Here is a 22,281-nt window from a genome sequence, read left to right as displayed (position 1 = left end):
GCAACGTGACAGGGCGCCGTGGGGGGCCCCGGCGGGGCGAGGGTGCGGCGCGGGTGGGGCCGGTTTCCGACGCGCTCCCGGAGAAATACGCCTTTCCCCCATATTCAGAAAAAGTTTTATTTTTCGATGAAAAGTTGGAAAGCGAAATTGTTTCGTAGGCCCTTTTAGGGCGGGGGCCGCTGGGGAGGCCCAGGGCAGGTGCGTCCTGGGGGCGCCCGTCCCACCCGCGCTCTCCGTGGGGCGCTCCCGCTGCACCCCGCGCCCTGGACCATGACGGTGAGCAGGCCTGTCAAGGGCGGAGGCGGGAGCCTCCCCGAACCCGGGCGCCGCTTGGACCTCGAGTCCAGCGCGGGGTGGGAGACACCCCACCTCTGAAACGCCACCGGAAACGTAGCGGGAGTGGGGGGGGGGGGGGGGCCTTAGTGGAAATTGCTGGTGGCTGAAAGAATCACGCCATGCTGGCCTGCCTATTCGTCTTAAAGGACCTCTCTGAGGGTGGACGTGGCTTTCGGTGACACGAACGTTCTAAGTCCCTGATCATACACAAAATTCTGGTCTCTTCCATGGGAGCAGGCTGGGGGGAGGTCCCGGCTTCTCTCTAGGAGGACCCAGATGGCTCGAGCTTGCTGGCGATCATCTGGCTGACCTTGAGCAGGGCCTCCTGGAACTGGGGGTACTCGTCCTTCACGTGGTGGAGGATGGTGCTGATGACGGCCAGCCGGTTGTCCAAGCGCTTGTGCTCCGCCAGCAGCGACTGCTTGGAGCGGAACAGGAACACGTACCTGCCGTCCTTCACCGCCTGGAGGTGCTTGAGGCGCGTCTGCAGGGCCACCAGCTCCGAGAGGTTCTTGGGTGGGACAAGAGACCCCGCATCAGGTTAGGCAGGTTGAAAACAGGACACCGGCTTGCCCCCACACAAAGTCAGGACTCGAGGAAATGCCAGGTGGAAAAGGGTGAAGGAGAGAGATTCTCCAAACCGTGGAGAAGAGGCAGATGTGCGCTTTTCAGACCCTTTTCCTTCGCCGTCGTCTGAGAGACCTTTAACGCTGCCAGGTGCCCGCCCCCAGAGCGGACACTTGTCGCTACCTCCCCTGTCTGGGCTGATCAGGCTTGGACCCGGCAGACTCAGCTGGCCCCTCTCTTCTGCTCACACCACATCCGATCTGGCGGGAAAGCCCACGGGGGCGGCTGAAATTGTCCGCAGAATCCGACAGCTTCTCACTAGCCTCACGGCTACTGCCCTGGTCCATGTGGCATCTCAAACAGCCTCCGGTGTCTACCCTCCACCCTCCCATCCCACACACTCAACGTCAGAGCCAGAGCGGTCCTGCTAAGACCCGAGCCACTCCTCAGCCCCCAGCCCTTCCCGGTCTTCCCGCCTCCCCGAGAAGAGCCCAAAGCCATGATCACCCCATCACTGTTCTCTGGCTGCCCCTAGAGTGGTCTCCTGCCCTGCGTTACCCAGCCGGCAGCTCACCCCCTCACTGCCTTCAAGTCTGGCCTCCAATGTTTTCTCAGACCCCCCCATCCAACCCTGAGGCCCCTTGTCTGCTTTTTCCCCAGGGTATTTACCACCACCTAATTCTCATTCATTGTGTTTACCATCTGTTCCTCTGCCCCTCAAATGTGACGGTCAGGAGGGCAGGGATCATTCTCTGTCCTGGTCTGGTCTGTAGCCTTAGCACCCAGGACAGCGCCTGGCCCACAATGGATGTGCGGCGTCATTAGATGGTTAGAGAAGACGAGATGAGCGAGGAATCCCGAAGCGGCTGGCAGCGCTGTGATCCCTGGGCGAAGTGGGTCGGGAGGAGGCGCGCCCGAGGAGGCAGAGTGGCTGCTGCGAGGGGCAGACTCCACACCCGGGTTCTTGTGGCCCTGCTGGCTCGGGGGACGTGCCTACCTGTTGCTTGAGGGCCAGGAGCTGGCCCAGGCTGGCCTCGAGCTCGTCGGTCCGGGACTGCATCTTTGACAGCTGCTCTTGTTTCTCCAGGAGGGAGTTGCTCATGCGCTTTTGCGTTTCTTCCAGTTCCAAGATGGCTTTGGTGCACTCGTCGGTGGCCTGGGGACCGTGCTGGGACGTGGTTATTTAGTGGACAGAGTCAGGCTAGCAGGATATACTCTGGGGAGGATTCCCGTGAGGATGGAGACAGTCCCTGCCCCTCGGGAACCAGGACCCGGAGGGGAGAGTCCCAGTGAGACACCGGGGCACGGGTAAGCCCACACTGCAGACCGCTCCCCGGAGGCAGGCGTGGCTTGGGCAGAGACATGGGGGCCTGAGCAGTTCTGGGGCCCCTCTCTTGCAGCAGGTCCATCTGCCAGGGCCCAGGGACCAGGGGCAGCTGAGCAGCTGCATGCCAAGGCTGGGAGCAGATGCCTGGGCAGGAGCTAAGGCCTCGCAGGGTGGGGGGCTGGGAGTGGGAGTGGGAGTGGGGGGGGCAGTGGCAGGGCTGGGAGGGAGTGGGGGAGGTCTGGTTCCATTCCTCTGAGGTCAGGTGGCTGGAGGTTGTTCCCAGAGGAAGCAGCTGGTGGGGTCCAGTGGATGAATAAAGTAGAGGTGACCAGGTGACTCTCAGGGTCTAGCCGGGGACAGGGGAGAATCTGGGATGCGCTGGCAGGGAGGAAAAAGGGCCATTCTGGGCACAAACGCCAGAGGCCTTGCTGGGCATGGTGTGCGGCAGGAGGACTTGGGTACAGCGCACCTGTTGCTGGAGCTGAGGAGTCGGGCGTGGCGGGGGGGGCGGGTTCTGGGCAGGTGTGGGAGCCCCAGGGATGGAGAGGGATGGACCTCACGAATGACCAGCATGGCAGAGAGGACCGGCCAAGAAGGACCAAGAAAAGGCCACTCTGCCGCCTCCAGTAACTCCCAAATGAGGAATTGGGTCAAGCCTTTCATTTTGGGCTACTCTGTCCTTATGCAGGATTTACACCTACGGGGGCTATTCCAGCACCCTCCATGGGATCCTCTGGGCGACTCCACCAGACGAGTGCCCATTTCACAGGTGAGGAAGCCGAGGCACAGAGCTGTCCGGCAACGTGCCCGAGCCCCGAGTGCAAGAGCTTGACGCCGGTGGGGCTCCGAGGCCAGGTTCCGTGTCCCGTGAGCCTTCACCTACCACGGCTCCCCTACCTTGCGAACGTCCCTGATCTTGCGTCGCAGCTCTGTCTGCTTGCGGTGGAAGTCCGTCCGGGTGAGCAGCTTCTTGTCCGTCTTGCGCTGCCCCTCGGCCTGGGTGGAGATGGTCTCTCTGCGGGCGATGGCCAGCTCCATGTCGTGGATCATCTTCTCCTGCTGCTTCAGCAGCTGCCCATGCCTGACCTGGGCACACAGGGCAGAGGGGCGGCGAGGGAGACTGAGGCACGGTCAGCGCAGCTCCACGGAGCCCCGGACTGGCACGGGGACAAGGGGGATGCGCCCGGGGACACAGGGATCGAGGGGCATCGCCAGCTGGTCAGAACGATTTTCAGGTCCACGTAAAGAATGCACGGGCAACAGGAGACTAGAAAGGGCCAGAGGCCAAGGGGGGTTGGCAGACAGAGGACACGGCTTGCAGCCTGGCTGGGATTCTGGAGCAGCACAGGGACGGTAGGTTGATTTCTTTAAAAAAAATTTTTTTTAACGTTTATTTATTTTTGAGACAGAGAGAGACAGAGCATGAATGGGGGAGGGTCAGAGAGAGAGGGAGACACAGAATCTGAAACAGGCTCCAGGCTCTGAGCTGTCAGCACAGAGCCCGACGCGGGGCTCGAGCTCACGGACCGCGAGATCATGACCTGAGCCGAAGTCGGCCGCTTAACCGACTGAGCCACCCAGGCGCCCCGGTAGGTTGATTTCTTACTCGTGGTTTTGTAAGATGGTGAGGTAAAGGGTCTGTGGGACCAGGGCTGGGGCCCCAGTTGTTGAGGACGCTGACCGTAGGGGCCACGCAGGGTTTTCTCGAGCGGTGGGAGTGTTCTGTCTCGGGTGTGGGGGTGTCGATGTGGGCCCGTGCTAAACCCGTCCAACTAGACATTTAAAATAAGTACATCTGATTGTGGGTAAGTTCTGCTTCAGAAAAGTGGGTTCAAAATAGAAAAGGATAAACAGGGGCGCTTGGGTGGCTCAGTTGGTTAATCGTCCGACTTTGGCTCAGGTCATGATCTCACACTCCGTGAGTTCGAGCCCCGCGTTGGGCTCTGTGCCGACGGCTCAGAGCCTGGAGCCTGCTTCGGATTCTGTGTCTCCCTCTCTCTCTGCCCCTCCCCTGCCCATGCTCTGTCTCTCTCTGTCTCAAAAATATATAAATAAAACATTAAAAAAAAAAAAAACCCTAACAAACAGTGAGTTTAGCAAAACCACAAAACAAAGGCAGTACATAAAGGTCGCATTTCTGTAAGCAGTGAGCAACTTGAAATTGAAAAAGTGAAAAAGTACCAGTGACTTTAGCACCAGAAAACTGGAAATACTCAGGTAGAAACCTAACCAACAGGCGAGGACCGGATGCTGGCAACAAGTCAGACAAGACCGAAATACGCCAAGGGGGCGTGCCGTGTTCACAGGCTGAAAACCAGCCATGGAGAGATGCCGGACGGTCTAAACCAGCCTACGGGCTTAGGGTGGCCTGAGCACAGTCCCCGAAGGCGCTTTTGTGGAGATCCACATGCCGATTCTTCAATTTTTATGGAGAGGGAAAAGACGCCGTGTAAACAAAACAAGCTCACGTAAACGGTGAGCTGCAGTGGTGTAGACCACGTGGGGGGGGGGGGGGCCGGGCAGGCACGCGGTCAGGCGGACACAGCAGAGTGCCCAGAAATCCAGAAATAGACTCACCCAACACGGCCAGCTGACTTCAACAAGGACAGTCCTTACAATACCCGGGGCCGACACGATGGGACATCCCAAGGTAGGGGAATTAGCCTCAAACCATGACTCACACCATATACAAAAATTAACTCAAACTAGGGCATGGGGAAAAAAAAAAAAAACCCAACCAAAGTAGATCATGGATCATAATGGAAAATGTGAAACTATGAAGCTTCTAGAAGAATCTTCGTGACCTTGGGCCGGGCAACGATTTCTTAGATGGGCCACCAGAACCAGGCGTAGAGAACAGACTGGGTCCTCGCCACCATGATGAGTCTCAAAGACATGAGGACAGGTGAGCAAAGCCACACTGAAAATGCTTCACGCCACAGGATCTGCTTATGTGACGTTCTGGGAACTTCAGGGACGGGGGCGCGGGAAGCTCAGCCCAGGGGGCGCGAGGGAACTTGAGCGCTACGGGAGTGTTGTGTGTCACAAAGCGGTGGTGGTTACGTGACACCATGTTTTTGTCACAACTCACAGGACGGTATGCCACAAAGGGCGAGCTCACTTAAAAGCCGCAGTTTACGAATCAAGGCTTGTGGGCCAAGGCCGTACGGATGTGGTCGTTGGCAAAGTGCCTTTTGGAAAAGTGGCCCGTGGCGGGGGGGGTCTAGTCAAGCACGGAGACACTCTTTCACCCCGTAATCCCGCTTTGGGCATCTAGTCTACAGAAAACAAGCACACCCCAGTGAGAGAGGATATTGTTGGAACGTTGTTCGTGGTGATGAGGCACCATGGGGGACTGGGCATAGTCTGAACTCATCAACCCGGGAATGTTCCAAGGAGTTAGGATACAGCCATAGAACATTCTGTAACCGCTAAAGACTGGGTTAATGTCCATATTACTATTATTATCGTTACTATTATTATTACTTATTTTAGAGTGTGCGCATGTGCGGGGGGAGGGGGCGGAGGGAGAGAGAGAATCTTAAGCAGCCTCCACACTCAGCACAGAGCCCAACGCAGGGCTCGATCCCACGACCCAGGGATCATGACCTGAGCCGAAATCAAGAGTCGGGCGCTCAACCGACTGAGTCGCCCGGGCACCCCTGTCCGTAGTATTTAAAAATAAATAAATAAATAAATAAATAAATAAATAAATAAATAAATTGCTGAGCTGGACGTACGGATCCTAGTTTTGTTCAGGGACAAAAAGCAGCAGCCAGTAAGCAGGCAGGGAGAAGGCGGTCCTTGTGTGCCCGTGTGCGAGCGCTTGGCGGGGGTTCGACCTGCTGCAGCCACAACATATGTGGCTTGTGTGGTTTGAACAGTCAATTAAGTGGAGGGTTTTAAAAACTTATCAGGAGCTCATGCATTTGATCAGAATTCCCCTGAACGGCACAGCCAGAGGGGTCCTGATTAAAAGCCGGGCTGTGGCAGTGACGAGTGTTTGTTTTTATTGCCTACTCTTCCAGTCTCTTCAGGCTCGGTGATAGCCTGGGATCTAATTACCAGCCTTTCGTGAGGTCATGAAATCTGGCTCAAGATGACGGTGGAGAACGAGGGAGGCTCCGAGGGAGGAGACGGGTGCAGTCTCGGAGCAGTTTTGACTGAGCGAGGCACCTTCTGCTCAATAAATGGGTCATGAGATTCGGGGGTTGCCACGCCACCGGCACGCAGGAAGGCCAGAGTGCTCTGGCTGCCCCGGGGTCAGGATCCAAGCGCCTCGTGAAAATACCGCGCATGCGGCTGCGTGTGTCTGGTGGCGTCCGACTATCTCCGTGCAGGAAGGACGAAAGAGGACAGACCGTGGACAGGAGGTCGGCAAGGAAGTGGCTGGTGGTGCTTGTGCTTGGAGCTGAGGGGTGACGTCCGTGCCGCGGGCCAGGGTGGCCGGTGCGGTTCCCGTGGGGCCCTCCCCCAGTGAGGCCAGGCCCACCAGCACTCCCCCCCCCCCCCCCCCAACGCCACCCTCCTCCTACCCACCTTCATCCTGTGGATCTCCGCCTTCATGGCTCGGATCTCCGTCTGGCCCGTCTCGGAATCCACCGATGCACGCATCTCTTTTGCAAGCTGGATTTTTTTCTCCCAAAGCATGATCTGGTGTCTTTAAAGGCGGGAGAGGCAGTGTGAGAGAGGGCGAAATTAAGGGGATTTCTTTCTGAGGCTTCTGTGAGCCCATGCTCTGAAGTGCTCGCTCCAAATCGGGACCCAGAGCAGGTGGGTGGAAGGCAGGTCTGGGGTGGGCTCAGAGCAGGGGGCCCAGTGCCTTGGACCCGGCTCTGTCTCACTCCCACATGGCGTATTTAAATACCCAGGCACCGGGTGATGGGCTCGACTGTTAAACAGAAACAAATTTCCCCTGTTCTGGGACCAGCAGGCCGACATAAAACCCTGGGCCAACGTGCCCTCTCAAGTTCCTGCCAGCCCACCCAACCCAGGGCAAAGGGGGCAGTCGTGCCCTGGAGACCAGAGTGGGACCCGAAGCCCCCTGAGTCTCTGTGGCCTGGCACCCTCGGGGAGGGTAGAATTTTGCAGTCCTCCTCCCTCTCCCCTCTGTGCCCCAGAGCCATGCTCCTCACACAGTGCTCAGGGGCAGGGGCAGTCTCTCCCCACTACAGCACCCGACGTGGGCTTGGAGGGCAGGTGTGGCTCACAGGCTGGGCCTCGAAGGCACCCAACTACCTTCCCAGTAGTGCCAAGTCCACCTTCCGGCACCCTGGGTGGGGACGGGGGGCCGCCATCTGGTTTGCTAGGGACCAAGGGGGGCGAGCACGGCAGGAGGAACCTGGACCCACAGCCACAGCCACGGCCACGGCCAGACCAGCTGCCAGCAATGGCCTCTCCTGCCCCACTGAACAGGGTGCCCCAGCCACAAATGGCTACGGGGCGCTTGAACTTGGCCGAGTCTGAATCGAGATGTGCCAGAAGTATAAGACACACGGCAGATTTCAAAGACCGCGTGCAGAAAAAGGACGTGAAATTCAAATTACGGTGTCCACCAATAGATCTACTGGAGCACAGCCACGCCCGTTTGCTACGTGTTGTCCGCGGCGGCTCACGAGCTGCGACGGCAGACTTAAAGTGGCTTCAAACAGGGCTGTGCGGCTCCGAGAGCCGAAAACATTTACAGTCTGGCTCTTTGCAGCAAGGGTTTGCCAGCCCGCGATACAGACAGACCGCGGGCGTAAAAAGAGAGACGGAGAGAGCGGATCAGGCAGCTGTAGGGGAACCAAGAAAAGAACACGAATGTGATAGGAGTTGACGTAAGAAAAAGCCGGCACAGGCCAACAGCCCAGAAGCTACTAGGATATTCGCAAAGATTACGGAACGAGTGAGTCACGGGACGGAAGGCACAGCATAGGGAATGTCATCAGTGGTGGTGTAACGGCGTCGGGTGGGGACGGCCCGCAGCTACCCTAGTGGTGAGCACAGTGCGCACCCCTGGGGCCAGTGGGACACCGTGTGTCAACCACACTTCATTTGGAAGAAAAAGTTGCGATATCAGCGAAGACCTATGCCCGTGCCCCGGTCTCCACATTTGTGTCCCTCGCCGCTCCCCCTGACGCCCCGTGTGACGGTGGTTGAAGGTGTCACCTCTGGGAGGGGCTTAGGTCATGAGGTGCAGCTTCACCAATGGGACGTGTGCCCGCAGAGGAGAGGCCTGCGGCCACACAGGGCGGCTCAGCAGCCCAGCTCCCACTGCAGGTGTCGGTCCACAGAAAACACGTGACTCTGCTTCCAAGGGCAGCATAGAGAACACCCCCATTTTTGTTTAAAAGGCAAGCAGAGGGGCGCCTGGGTGGCTCAGTCGGTTGAACGTCCGACCTCGGCTCAGGTCAGGATCTCGCGGTTCATGGGTTCGAGCCCCGCGTCCGGCTCTGTGCTGACCGCTCCGAGCCCGGAGCCTGTTTCGGATTCTGTGTCTCCCTCTCTCTGCCCCTTCCCTGCTCATGCTCTGTCTCTGTCTCTCAAAAATGAATAAACGTTAAAAAATAAAAAAATAAATAAAAATAAAAATAAAAAGCAAGCAAAGACACGAACACCGTGGGTTCCGGTAAGGGAAGGGGGTTAGGACAACAACGTGACTTTCCCTGTCTGCTCTGCACAGATTGTTCTAGCGTAGAATGCTTACAGCTGGGGGTGGATTACCCTGGCCGTCAGACATCACAGCAATAATGTAACTTTTAACGCTTGTCCGAAAGAGCCACTCGCTTTCCCCCCCGATGACTGGCTTGGCGAGGGCGGGCGGCCGGAACCGTGTGGTGACACCAGGTCTTTCCTGGGACCCCCCCCCCGCCCAGTGTTGGCTCCAGAACCGCTCCCCAGGCAGGTGTAGTGGACGGTGGGCGCCCCTGGGCTGCAGGGGCGGTGACACCACAGTGGCACTCACTCCGCCTCCACCAGGCTGTTCAGCATGGCCGCCTTCTCCTCCTGGAGCTGGTCCAACCTCTCCTGCATCTCGATGGTCTCCCTCTCTGAGGCCTGCGCGGGGACAGGGGCACGGCCAGCTGTGGGTGACGCCGGGGGACGCGAGCGCCCACCCGAGCGCCCTCCCTCCGCCAGCCCGTGCCCTCGGGCCCTGACCTTCAGGGAGCCCACGAAGTCCTTCTCGGTCACCAGGTTGCTCTGCTGTAGCTCCTCGGAGCTGCACCGACTCCTGTTTGCCAGCACGTTGATCTTCCTCAGCTCGTTTTCCAGGCCCCTTATGTGGCACTCAATCTCCTTTTGCTCCTTCTTCTCCTGATCGATCTTGTCTGCGGCAGAGGGGACGCGGGGGTAGCCATGTCCCCAGAGAAGCCCCCGCTCCCCGTCACAGCCCTGGCCGCTCTGTTTCCGAAGCCTGGCCCTTTGAGGGAACGGAAAGGACCCCTGTGTGCGGGCGGCCAGCAGGTGAGGGGACGAGATGGTGGGGGGCAAGCCCCCTGCCCTGAGAGTAACCTTGGGGACGTGGCTGGTGCTCCTGGGTCTCCCGGAGAGGTTGGCTCTGCCCCCTACACCAGCGCGCCCAGCTCAGGGGCGGGGGTTGGGGCAGAAAACAACCACCCTAATCTTCAACAGTGGGATTTGGATGACCCCAGGGCGGGCCAGGAAGGCAGCAGGACCCCTGGGAAGAAATGGGCCCCGGGGGGCACCTGGGGGGCTCAGTCGGTTAAGCGTCCGACTTCAGCCAGGTCATGATCTCACAGTTCATGGGTTCGAGCCCCGCGTCGGGCTCTGTGATGACAGCTCGGAGCCTGGAACCTGCTTTGGATTCTGTGTCTCCCTCTCTCTCTGCTCCTCCCACCCCCCTCAAAAATAAGTAAACATTAAAAAAATTTTTTTTTTTAAAAGAAAGAAAGAAATGGGCCCCGGGCCACTTAGCAGCATTTCCCGTGGGGCCGCGTGGCCGGGCTGACCTGCGTGGATCTCTGGCTGGAGACCACGTGCGACCAGGTGGGGGATCAGGGTGCCTCAGCAGGGGCCCCGGGGAGGGGGTGGTGGCCGGGAAGGATGCCCGTCTCACCCTACTGGACACTCCAGCACATTAGAGACCCCTGGTTTTTACACCGTCTGGGAGCCCGTGGTGGGACGGGTTTTCCAGGTTCTGCTGGAGAGTAAGAAAGATTCCCCATCTCGCAGCCCCGAGTTCAGGGCACGAGGTGTCCCCCCCCCACCCTGCCCCCCAGAGGCAGACCCGCTGGGAGCTGCATCTCTGCGTTTCCAGTCACGCTGCCCAGCCTTGGGCAGGATGGTGAGCCTTCCACGGTCCTCTCTCTGGAAGCACCCTCCCATCCGAGAACTGGACAGATCCAGTGTGCCGGCCGCGGGGCTGGCGGTCAGGGCAACAGCTCACGTTTACGAGAGGTGCCGTGATCCTTGTGGTTTCGTGAAAAGTAGGCGGTGGGTCCCCCTCCCCGGACGCCGAGCGCTTACTTTCTATGCGCAGTTTCTTCTGCTCCAGGATGTGGATCTCCTTCGTGAGCATATCCAGGGAAGCCAGCTGCTCCTCCCGCTCCTGGGTGACCTTGACCATCTCCTGCTGCAGGCGCAGCCAGGTCACCTGGGCCTGTGTCACGCTGCTGTTGTTGTCTTCAATCAGCTTGGTCAGCCGCTTGATTTCGAGCTCCAGAGGCCCCACTTCTTCTCCCTGCGAGGGACGGTCACAAAAAAGCAAATTGAGCCTCCTTGTTTCCAGAGGGGTGCTCTCCGGGTGGGCAGGGGAGGGGGCCAGGAGATCACACATCTGTGCGAGGATGACTGGGGACGTTTCATCCGGGGCACCGGGCTCCCGCCATATGCCCCCCTGACCCACTGTGGGAGACACGGGTCTCGGGAGGCCTTCTCCACCACGTCACAGCCTTGTGGGGCCAAGGGCAGGGTTGGGGGAACTCCGTCACCCAAAGGGGCTTTGCAAATTGTCTTTTTTTTTTTTAATTAAAAAAAATGTTTATTTTGGAGCGAGACAGAGCACAAGCAGGGGAGGGGCAGAGAAAGAGGGAGACACAGACTCGGAAGCAGCCTCCAGGCTCTGAGCTGTCAGCACAGAGCCCGACACGGGGCTTGAACCAGTGAGATCGTGACCTGAGCCGAAGTTGGACGCTCAACCGACCGAGCCCCCCAGGGGCCCCATCAACTTGTCTTTTACCAGCAGACTGTCACGGGTCGGGGTCTGTACTCTCTTAGGACCCGTGTGGGTTGCAGCTTTGATAAGGCTCCCTGGTATTTGGGGTCTCCCATCTTACTCCCAGACCGGAAGCCCAGAGTTAGGGCCCCAGGCTGGGGATACCTGGCTGGCCAATAGCACTTCAAGCCTCAAACTCATCAGACCCCCTCACGTAGAGCAGCGGTCCGAGGGTCAGATCCCACCCACTGTCTTTGTACGACGAGAAAGAAGAAAATTGTGTGCCAGGTGAGAGTTACATGGCATTCACACTTCAGGGGCCATAAATAAGGTTTAATTGTGCACATCCATTTACTTAATCGCCTGCCTCGCCGGCCGGGACAGCAGGGGTGAGTAGCTTCGGCAGCGACCACCTGGCCTGAAACGTTTGCTGTCGGGCCCTTGGCGGAAGGAGGTCCGCGGACGGCCCCTGACTGGGGTCGTGCCCCGTGGGTATGCCATTTCACCCGTAAAAGGGGCGGGGAAGGCTCAATTCTGAACCTAAGGAGTTGCGGAGACGGCCAGGCACGGACACCGAGCAGGGGCGGCCTCTCCCGCCCCGAGGTCTTACCCCCAGCTCGGAGACCATCTGTTCCAGCTGCTTATTGAAAAAGTTGATGAGGCCCTGCTTCCTCTCGATCAGGATCGTGCGCCTGGAGATCTCGTTCTCGCTGTTGGTGATGAGGTCGTTGACTTTTTTCACCTCCTTGTCTAGCTCGGCCAGAGTCTTCTGATGGGCGTCCAGCCTGCAGTTGGTGTTCGTGATGTCCAGGGTGGTCTGGGCAACGTTGCCGTCAGTTTTGGAGAGATGTGTCACCTGAATTAGCAAAAGGAAACGTGTCTGAACGTCTCTCCCCCCTGGGTGGGGGCTCCAGATGAGCTGGCCGGGATGTCATTTCCTTGAACACCTGCCACACGGCCAGCCTTCCTTCCTGCCAGTCTTCACATATAAGCCCCCTTCCTCACCCCCAGAACCAGAAACAGGATCATACTCTACACATAGATTTGTAAGCTCCTCTTTAATTAGCTAAAGCTTGACTTCTATTGTCATGTCATTGTCTTTTAATGTTGATTTTTGAGGGGGGGGGGCCACAGAGCACAGTGGGGGAGGGGCAGAGAGACAGAGACAGAATCCGAAACAGGCTCCAGGCTCTGAGCTGTCAGCACAGAGCCCGACGCGGGGCTCGAACTCATGAACTGTGAGATCATGACCTGAGCCGAAGTCGGCCGCCCAACCAACGGAGCCACCCAGGCGCCCCTGTTCTCATGTCATCGGTCAGGAGCTGCAGCCCATGGCTGAGCGCCTCTGTAGGGCACGCCCGCTGTCCTGAAGGTCTTGACCAGCTCCCCCTGCCTCTCTTGTTGGCTCTCAGGAGGATTCCCTCCATCTCTCCGGTGACATAGAGTTTACTGTAGGGATATTTATAGCAGCAGGTGCGGCCGCTCAGGCTCCCTTTGGAAATGGGGTCTTTTCCCTGGACCATGGCTGTGCCCACCACTCCTGCCCACGTACATCCTCAGCTCTCTCCCTGTCCCCGTCTCCTGTCGACTCCCCGTCCTCTGAGGTGCACCCTCTGACCGGCCACTGTGGGTGGCTCGGCAGGACACCCAACGTCCCTCGGTGTTAAAGCCGGAGCCTGCCCAGCAGGGGCAGAATCTTCCAGCACCTCGGTCACCCAGATCCCCGTGGAAATGCTCCCGAACCCTCCCGTCCTCTGAGCTCTGGCTGAGCCCCCGGTCTCTTCCTTTGCCGAGACCATCTGTGGTGCCCTGGTCTTCACAGGGGCTCCCGCCTCCCACTCTGCCCCCGAGCTTGCAGCCCTATGAGATTCCAATTCCTAAGTCCCCTTCTGGTCACCAGCCGGACGAGCCAGGCTGTCTGGACTCCCCCCGGCTCTGCTCCTGGACCGTTCACTCGTGTTGAGAACACCCTGGCCTCTCCTGGGATGTCAGTACTGTTCCTGAACTAACTTGTAGACTCTTGGTTGACCCGTGCCTGTCCGCCCCCTGGGCCCCAGCTCCAGATCCCAGGCGGCTTTCTGAACGGTTTGGCAAAAACACCCCCTTTCAGGAGCAGGACTTGGAACTCTTGGGCAATCACGATGGACAGTTGAGGGACCAAGACCCTTTACTGCCCTCCGCTGGTCATCGGTGATAGTACATGTGCCACCTGCAGAGGTGGCTGGGGGCCCCCCTGCATCCTCGCAGGAAGGCTGGCTTCGCACACACCATGCTCCTTAGCTTCTCCAGGACAGCGTGGGGCCCCTAGTTTTGCTCCCAGCAGGTAGTCTTGCCCCCACTTCCCAGAGGAAGGATGAATGGAATGCCCCCGGCGTGAGACAGGACCTCCTGTGGACACCCAGCCGAGCCCCGTCTCCCCACTTCTTTGGTGTAACCAGGCCAGGAGCAAGCTGCCCTCCTCCCGGGTGCCCGGGAGGGTGGCGTGCCTAGGCTGCCGGCTGGGGAGACAGCAGCCCTGCCCTCCCGGAAGGACAGGCGAGCCCCACCAGCCGGGCCTCCTCCTGGCCGGTATCCACCTGACAGCGATGGCGATCAACCGATCAATGGCCGACATTTAGGGGCACGGCCTCTGGCTTCCCAGCCACCTTGCACCCATTGTAATAAATGCTTAGATTCAATCCTCTGACACCTGCCAAGTTTCTCGTACGAGGAGAGAGTGAAGGCAGAGGCCAGGATCGCGTGGGAGAGGGACTTAATGCTCTTAGCCTAAGGCCAGGAGGGGCCCACGGTCCCCTTCATCTCCCGCCCCTCAGATGGAAGCTTCTGGTAGGGGCTGGAGAGCAAGGCAGGCTGAGTGGGTCACCTCTCCTCCTGAGACTCGAGTGGGGGCCGTGGGGCGGGCCGTCTGCCGGGATGGGCCCTAGGCCTGCTGCAGGCCAAGGCAGCCTCCGGGGGGTCCCCGGGGGGCCCACACCACGGGAAGGGGCAAAGAAGAAGAAATTTAAGTATAGAATTGCTTTTTGAAGGACACAGGGACCCATGACCACAGCTCAGAGTAAACTAAGACCCCTGGAACAAGAGAGAGGCCTTGTTGGAGGGGGTCCCAGGCCCCGACGGCCAAGCCTGGTGGGGAGAGGCTCTGGGGGCTCCCACCCACTGATGACACCCCTACCCTTCGACCCAGGGTTTCCGCTGTAGCGCTCTCTCCTCAGAAGTGTGGGACAATGGGGCGCCTGGGTGGCGCAGTCGGTTAAGCGTCCGACTTCAGCCAGGTCACGATCTCGCGGTCCGTGAGTTCGAGCCCCGCGTCGGGCTCTGGGCTGATGGCTCAGAGCCTGGAGCCTGTTTCCGATTCTGTGTCTCCCTCTCTCTCTGCCCCTCCCCCGTTCATGCTCTGTCTCTCTCTGTCCCCAAAATAAATAAATGTTGAAAAAAAAAAATTAAAAAAAAAAAAAAAAAGAAGTGTGGGACAAAACCGTCAGGCAAGCCCGTTCGGTGCTAGTTGTTTATAGTACTTAAAACCTACACATTCGTATGATAAGTCATGCAGAAGGGAAAAAGGGAAGTTTCTGGAGAATATTTCACGGAAAATGGTATGTTGCACGTGGCCTGGAAGCTAAATAAAACTCTGTATACACACGGTGAGAAGATCAGCAGAGTCCTACGCTTCTTACCTGCGCCCTTGTCTCTCTGGGTCACTTTTCAGTAAAACTGACGACAAGGGAATAGAATGGACTGAAAACTGACACACGGAGTCCTCTGTTGTTCAAGGTGTGTGCACGTGTGGGCACACACGAGTGTGTGTGCCTGTGTGGGCGTGCCGGCTCGTGTGCGCGTGGGGATGTTTCTATGCACGTGTGTTTGCGTGTGTCGTTGTGCATGCACGTACTTGGTGCGAGCGTGGGTGTTTGGAAAGAGTTCCAGAAGGAAACATACCAAAACGCTAGAAGAGGTCGTCTCTGGACGGTGGGGTTATTTCCAGGCTTTTCCACCACCAAATGCTTGCTTTTAGAACTAGGACCAAGTGGAAAGTGAACGGACACACCCAGGGCCCCTTGCTCGCCCCGCTTCCTCTGCGCGTGATCTGTTCTCTCTGAGAGCCGCCGCCCCGCCCGCCAGCCCAGGCGCCCGTCCCTCACGGCCACGGGCGAGCGGTGGCGTACCAGGTTGGTCTTTTCCTTCTGGAGCTTCAGGATGAGCTTGTGGAAGCACTTGGTCATCTTGTTGGAGGTAATGTGTTCCTGCAGCTTCTCCGCGACGGAGGCATCTGTCCTCCTCTTCTCCTCCAGCTCACTCTGGATGGTCTGGTGGACGGTCTGCAGTTCGCCCGTGGCCGTCGTGTACTCCTGGAAAGAAAGCCGCAGGGGTGGCGCGGTTGGGGAGGCCATGGGGACCGGCCCTGCGGGGTGGGGAATGCGGTCCTACCACGTGGGCCTGGCCCAGCGCGGCCTCGGTGTCCTGCAGCACCAGCTGGTAGGTGTTGAACTCGTTCTGTAGGGTTTGCTGCTTGGCCAGGCACTGCGTGGTCAGCCTCTGCATCAGGCTGGCCTCCGTCTCCGTGCGGTTCAGGACGCCGGCCAGCTTCTCATTCTTCTCCTCCTCCTTCACGATGGATTTCTTGTAGGCCTCGATCTCACCGTCGATGGACGCGATCTGGTGCTGGCACTCGCTGCCGGGATCGAGAGAGCAAAGCTGGGGCATCAGAGGGCCCAAGCGTGTGGTGGTGCCCGCTCACGGGGGGCTCCCCCGATGGGGAGGGACGAATGGGAAACCAACCGCAAATAGCAGCCAGTCTCGACTACTGCTCCCTAATGTATTCACAGAGCCCCTGCCCACTTTTGAGTTTAAGGCTAAGACTCTTCTGAGATGGTGAGTACAGGAGAAGGGAGGGAGGGGTTGGCGTTGTCCGGGGGCCTCGTCCGCCTGCCCTCGCTAGGCCCGAGAGCCATCCTGGAAAGGGGGTGCGCGACTCCAGGGTCATACACGTGAGCACTGGAGCTCAGGTCACCGGACTGGCTCACCCCACGGCCACAGTGCATGGCGTGGCTGGGAGGCCACCGGTGGGCCTCGCTCCAAACTCTTCTGTTTCCCCCCCACACCCTGGCCGTGGAAATACCCGCAAGTAACGTCCATTCACAAACACAGGTGCCGGAAAACAGAAGTGGAATTTTCGTTTGCGTGCGAGACATTTCCCCCCCTTTGTTCTGAGATGTCCACTGACAGCATCTTATCCCTTGAAAAAGTTCTTATTCAAAGTACTTTCTCCTTGAACCGGAGTAACGCCCTCCGTGTCTTTTCCTCACATCTGTCCCCAGGCCTCCAATTCTCTTCCCCAAGCAACCAGCTATTTCTTACATGTTTTTCCAGATCTGTTCATACTTACATAGCATTATGTTTGTCTGTGTCTAAGAAACAAACAGTAGCCTAGTAGATCCTGTTCTGTCTTAATTTTCTTGTGTCTTAGAGACACTAAATACCAGTGCACATGGAAATCCCTCAGTTCTTCTCAGTGACCAGATGGAACTCTAAGTGATGACTGGGCCCTAATTTAAGAATCCTCACTGATACACAGTTGGGCTCTTTCCAGTTTTCTGGCCTTTTTCCCCCCGAATTTCAACAGCGTAGCAACACACATCTGTACACATTTTAAAAAGATACCAGGGAGAGATGGCATGTTTATTCGGCAGAAAATCCGATATTGTTAAGGTGTCCGTTCTCCCTGAACAGATCCGTAGACTCAGTGCGATTCCAATTCCAATCCCAGGAAGTATATTTTTTTTTCCCCAGAAATTGACAAACTAATTTTAAACTTGATATGGAAAGCCACAAGACCTCAAATTGCCAAAATAATTTGTGAAAGAAGAACAAGGATTCCCACTATCTGATTTTAAGACTTTCTATAATAAAGCTGTCGTCATCCAGACAATGTGGTGTCGGTGAAGGGACAGGGTAGATTGAATGAAACAGAACCAGGAGTCTACAAATAGAGACGACGCCACACACACACACACACACACACACACACACACACACACACAATTGATTTGTGACTGAGATGACACACTATTTCAAAGGGGAGAGAGCCGTCTTTTCAGCAGTGGTGCTGGGACCGCTGGAGACAGACGTGCAAACAGACCGAGCTTGGGTCTCATACCACGACAGGCATTGACTTGGAATCGGTCATGTGCCACACGGAAGAGCTGAGCAGAAGACAGGAGGAGGGAATCCTCATGACCCTGGGTCAGGCAAAGATTTCTTCGAGGGGACGTAAAAAGCATGAGCTATGAAAACAAATTAACTAATAGGGCTTCATCAAAATTTAAAGCCTCTGCTCTTCCAAAGCCATGGCTGGGAGAAGGAGCAGGTGAGCCACAGACAGGGAGAAAATACTTCCAAAGCACACACCCGAGAGAGGACTCGTGTCTAGATTATGCGGAGAACCCTCAGAAGTCAAGAACAAGATAATCCGCTCAACTGAGAAATAAGCAAAAGACACTTCGCCAGAGAAGGCGTGTGGGTGGCAAGTAAGTCATCAGAGACATGCAAACGTAAACCTGGTAATGGCTACAATCAAAATGACGACACCAAGCGTTGGTGAGAATGGGGGCGCGGGTAACTGGGACTGTCACCCACCTGCCGGAGGGAATGCACAATGGAAGAAACCAAACCGGAAAACACACGGGCAGTTTGTAACAAAGTCAAATTCGCACTGGCCAGCGATCCCGCGCCTGGGTATTCACGCGGCAGAGACGGAAATATGCGTCCACACCCAGACGTGCACCGACTGTCACGGTAGCTTTTCCCACGATGTCCCCAAACTGGAAACATCGGGGCAGTCCACCGGGGGGGGGGAGCCGGGGAACACAGTGGCGTGCCGTGTGGAGGAAGCCAGACGATAAAATGTGCACACTGTGGGGTTCCATTTATGGGACATCTTGGGAAGGACAGGGCCGCAGGGGACAGAAGGCAGGTCAGTGTCCGCTGGGGGCGGGAGGTGCGGAGAGGATGCTGACTCGGGGGGTGGGGGTGGGGGTATGGGGGCACTGGCCTCGGTCCATTTGCCAAAAAACTCGCAAAGCTGTGCGCTGAAGAGGGAGAACCCTTCCGCATAAGAAGCGTGTACATAAATTAGCCTCCGCAAACCCGGCTTAAAACGGAAAACCTACTCGTTTTCTTTTTTAGGGAGTAGCAGCCTTACAAATGCCTATTACATCTGACAATTAAAGCAGACGTCCAATTTAAAAAGGCACAGTCACAAACTGCGTGACAGACGTCTGAACACGTGGTAAGTCACAGGCACGGGAGAAGAGATGCCCGGGCGTGCCCAAACTGCTAATAAATTGTCGTGGTCACCAGAGGGAAAAAGACAGAGCTCTTGGAAACCTTTTTCTGTGGTTTTCAAATTTCCTATGATGTGATCACTGATCCTTGATAACCGATCGTTTTCATAACTTCTTAGACGAACGGATACCGACAGAAAATACTGGGGTACAGACACTGGTGGAGCTTACTGCACGGCCCCGGCCTCGGGCCCCATCCATCAAGGTTCCCAGGGAAGCTGCTTGGGGGTCTGGAGGCACCCTAGCTACATCCCAGCATCCCCAGGGCGAGGGGCTCTGTGCCAGGCCACCCCTCCCATGTCCCATCGGGAAGTTAGACAAGGCTGCCGGCAGGGCACCAGGGGATGGGGTGTGGCCCCGCCCCCCCCGCCCCCGGGGACTGTAAATTCTTGGGTGTCCCCGCCCCCCTGAGCTTAAACACAGTAGGGTCTGTGGTTTCTGCTTGTTTTGAGATGTTTCCTTTGAATACGTGACTTTCAGTGTTTACTAGAGTCCCGATCATGATTGTTCACCCGCGGCTGGGACCCGCTTTTGACGTGACTTTGTCACCGACATGGCAAAGATTCGATGGCTGGTCGTGGTCTAGAAAGTGTCAGGGTGGTGGGGACCTGTCTGGTCTAGAGGTCACATGTGGGCCTCACCCGGGGCTGCCGGGACCAGATCAGTGGGGTGTTTGGCCAGCCTCGGGAGAGCTGGTCATCCGGCCTCCCTTAGTGTGAGGGAGGGGCGGGACCCAGGGTGCCGTTAGAGCGGTCCCAAGAGGCCTCGCCATGCCCCTTTGTCAGGGACACATTTTTCCTTCTCTCTCTTTTTAAAAAAAAAATTTTTTTTTAACGTTTATTTATTTTTGAGACAGAGAGAGACAGAGCATGAGTGGGGGAGGGGCAGAGAGAGGGAGACACAGAATCCGAAATAGGCTCCAGGCTCCAAGCTGTCAGCACAGAGCCCGACACGGGGCTCGAACTCACGGACCGCGAGATCATGACCCGAGCCGAAGTTGGACGCTTAACTGACTGAGCCACCCAGGCGCCCCATTTTTCCTTCTTTAAGCAGGCTCCACACTCCACACCCAGCGCAGAGCCCCCCACGGGACCTGAACTCACGACCCCTGAGATCAAGACCTGAGCTGAGATCAAGGCTCAGACACCTGACTGACTGAGCCACCAGGCGCCCCTCCGGGGACGCGTTTTTAGTGGATGCTCTCTGTCGTTGCTCTGTGGCCCCGGTTATCCTTGGCAGTGATGGGGTGCTGCTTGCCGGACCCCAGGCCCGAGGGAGGCCCACTGGGGCCACCGTGGCAGTGCCCAAGTCTGGCTCACACGGCGCTGCCTTCCACCGCACCCTCCTCTTCTGGCAAATCCGGGTGATGACAGAGCCCCCTCCAGGGTCCGCGGGCCCACGCCAGCCCAAGCTGAGTGTGGGGCCCGTCACACACGAAAAGCACCATGAGATTGCTTTGCTCTGGATCCCACGTCTGACCCTGCCTCCTGACCCTGTCCAAGGCCAGCAGGTGAAGGGCACACCCACCTGTGGCCCCGAGCCCCCAGCCCCGGCCCCCTGCAGGGTGGCGAGCGGCCCTCCCAGGGGTGCGTGTACCTGAGCGCCTCCTGGATGGTCCTGTGCGCCTCGTCCCGGTGCTTCATGCCCACCAGGCAGGCGACCCACTGCTGCACGATGTGCCTTTTCTCCACGTGGATGGCGTCTATCTCCGTGCAGGCCTGCGGGGGACAGTCAGGGTGACGCGGACGTTGGCCGAACCTCGTTATGCCAGAGGCCCCACGGGAGTGTGTGAGGGCCCCCACTGCCGGAACCGCCTCCTTTCCCGTATGTGACTCGTGCTTTCCTATCGCGCACCAGTGAAAGGACGAACGTGAACATAAATACGGCTCTAAAGGCGCATTGAGCACCCACCCGAGCCCTGACCCAGGGCCGCGAGGTGCTCAGAGCCAGGGGATCGAGGAGGAGGAGGAGAAGGGGGGTGGCGGGCAGTGACTGCCGCCCGCCCCGTCGAGAATGCGGATGTGGGGGGGTCGCTGGTTCTCACAATGACTCCGGTCCACAGACGGAGCCTCTGGGCCCGACAGCCCTTCTCGTAAGAGCCCGCACCGTGGAGAACGACCTGGCGGCTGGGTGGGGGCGTCCATCAGGCCCTGATGTGTCTGTGTGCATGTGTGCACGTGTGTGTGTGTGTGTGCACGCAGGTGTGGGTGTTTGCGGTCACGTTCTCTACGTTTTGTAACCCAGAACTAAAAATCAGCATGCTGTGCACGGGCTTTCGTGTCAGCAGGTATTTGGTTGTCGGACAGGCTTCCGCTGCACGGATATGTGGTGACTCTTGAACCCGATGCCCGCCCTCCCTGCCCCCGCCCCCGCCATTCATTTTGCTGGTGGAGTTTTTAAATCTACACAATTTCTACTTGCGTGCGTCTTCAGCACTTTCCTTGGAGCGAAGCCCCAGTGATATTTTGGGAGGGGGTAGGGGAGTTTTAGGGCTGGGCCGGGGATAGGGGAGCATCTTTCCCCATGCGTGTTACAATGCTGTCCTTAAATAAAGATCTTTTAAAAAAAAAATGTTTGATGTTTATTTATTTTTGAGAGAGAGAGACAGAGCAGGGGAAGGGCAGAGAGAGAGGGAGACGCAGGATCGGAAGCAGGCTCCAGGCTCCGAGCCGTCAGCACAGAGCCCGACGCGGGGCTCAAACTCACGACCCACGAGATCACGACCTGAGCCGAAGTCAGACGCTCAACTGACTGAGCCACCCAGGCGCCCTGAATGGAGATCTTGATAAAGACCCACGTGTGTTTTCACTGCCAGCCCGGGAGGAACACTCCCCTCCTCGCTGGTTCATCCTGGTGAGCCTAGCAGAACTCCCTGTCGGGTCCTTTCCATCACTGGTTCCTCACGAATGTCTGTGATGCACCTGCTGTGGGCCACGTGCTGTTCCAGGGGCAGGAAGGCAGGATACACAGAACTTGGGGCGGCCCTGCCTGGCTGCGACACACCCAGAAGAGAGGGGCCGAAGGCACCAAAATTCATAAGGAGAGGAAGTCACAGCATCGTGTATATATGTCCACAAACACCACATAGTGGAATCAGGCACAGGGCATTTCTTACTGATTTTCAAGATCTAGGAGCACCTGGGTGGCTCAGTCGGTTGAGCGTCTGACTTCGGCTCAGGTCGTGATCTCACGGTTCATGAGTTCGAGCCCCGCGTCGGTCTCTGTGCTGACAGCTCGGAGCTTGGAGCCTGCTTCCGATTCTGTGTCTCCCTCTCTCTCTGCCCCGCCCCCATTTATGCTCTGTCTCTGTCTCTCTTTCAAAAATAAATAAATGTTAAAAAAAAAAAAAGAAAAAGAAAAAGAAAAACCCTCTCTTCCTGCCCCAGACTTATTAGTCGGTGAAAGCCTCTGTCTCCCGCGCGTGGCTCCCCGCCTTTCCATGAGGCTGGTGCCCGAGGTCCACAGACCTCGGTGGGTCTGCCCTGACCCACACACACCACATCCTGGTGGGTGTGCCCTGACCTCCCCACCTGCCGCCCCAACTCAGGATTTAA

The 22,281-nt window shown here is 57.7% G+C and overlaps 1 protein-coding gene across 2 annotated transcripts in view; it reads right to left on the bottom strand.

Moving 5' to 3' along the window:
* Nucleotides 1-99: 99 nt before the first annotated feature.
* Nucleotides 100-22,281, bottom strand: part of CCDC40 (coiled-coil domain 40 molecular ruler complex subunit) — a 42,836-nt gene continuing 20,654 nt past the window's right edge. For both annotated transcript variants that reach the window (XM_040456591.1, XM_040456592.1), the window contains exons 10-20: nucleotides 20,324-20,445; nucleotides 15,813-16,056; nucleotides 15,551-15,733; nucleotides 11,998-12,243; nucleotides 10,700-10,913; nucleotides 9,371-9,540; nucleotides 9,177-9,268; nucleotides 6,770-6,890; nucleotides 3,128-3,316; nucleotides 1,901-2,059; nucleotides 100-847 (exon numbers count right to left, since the gene is read on the bottom strand). In XM_040456591.1, the coding sequence (XP_040312525.1) occupies nucleotides 599-847; nucleotides 1,901-2,059; nucleotides 3,128-3,316; nucleotides 6,770-6,890; nucleotides 9,177-9,268; nucleotides 9,371-9,540; nucleotides 10,700-10,913; nucleotides 11,998-12,243; nucleotides 15,551-15,733; nucleotides 15,813-16,056; nucleotides 20,324-20,445 (1,989 nt within the window). In that variant the 3' untranslated portion in view covers nucleotides 100-598. The remainder of the gene's footprint in view (nucleotides 848-1,900; nucleotides 2,060-3,127; nucleotides 3,317-6,769; nucleotides 6,891-9,176; nucleotides 9,269-9,370; nucleotides 9,541-10,699; nucleotides 10,914-11,997; nucleotides 12,244-15,550; nucleotides 15,734-15,812; nucleotides 16,057-20,323; nucleotides 20,446-22,281) is intronic.

Source organism: Herpailurus yagouaroundi, unplaced genomic scaffold, assembly GCF_014898765.1.
Source record: "Herpailurus yagouaroundi ecotype Mexico unplaced genomic scaffold, PumYag 217, whole genome shotgun sequence".
Taxonomy (NCBI): domain Eukaryota; kingdom Metazoa; phylum Chordata; class Mammalia; order Carnivora; family Felidae; genus Herpailurus; species Herpailurus yagouaroundi.
The sequence above is the reverse complement of the archived record's forward strand: the minus strand, read 5'-3'. Positions and strand labels throughout refer to the sequence as shown.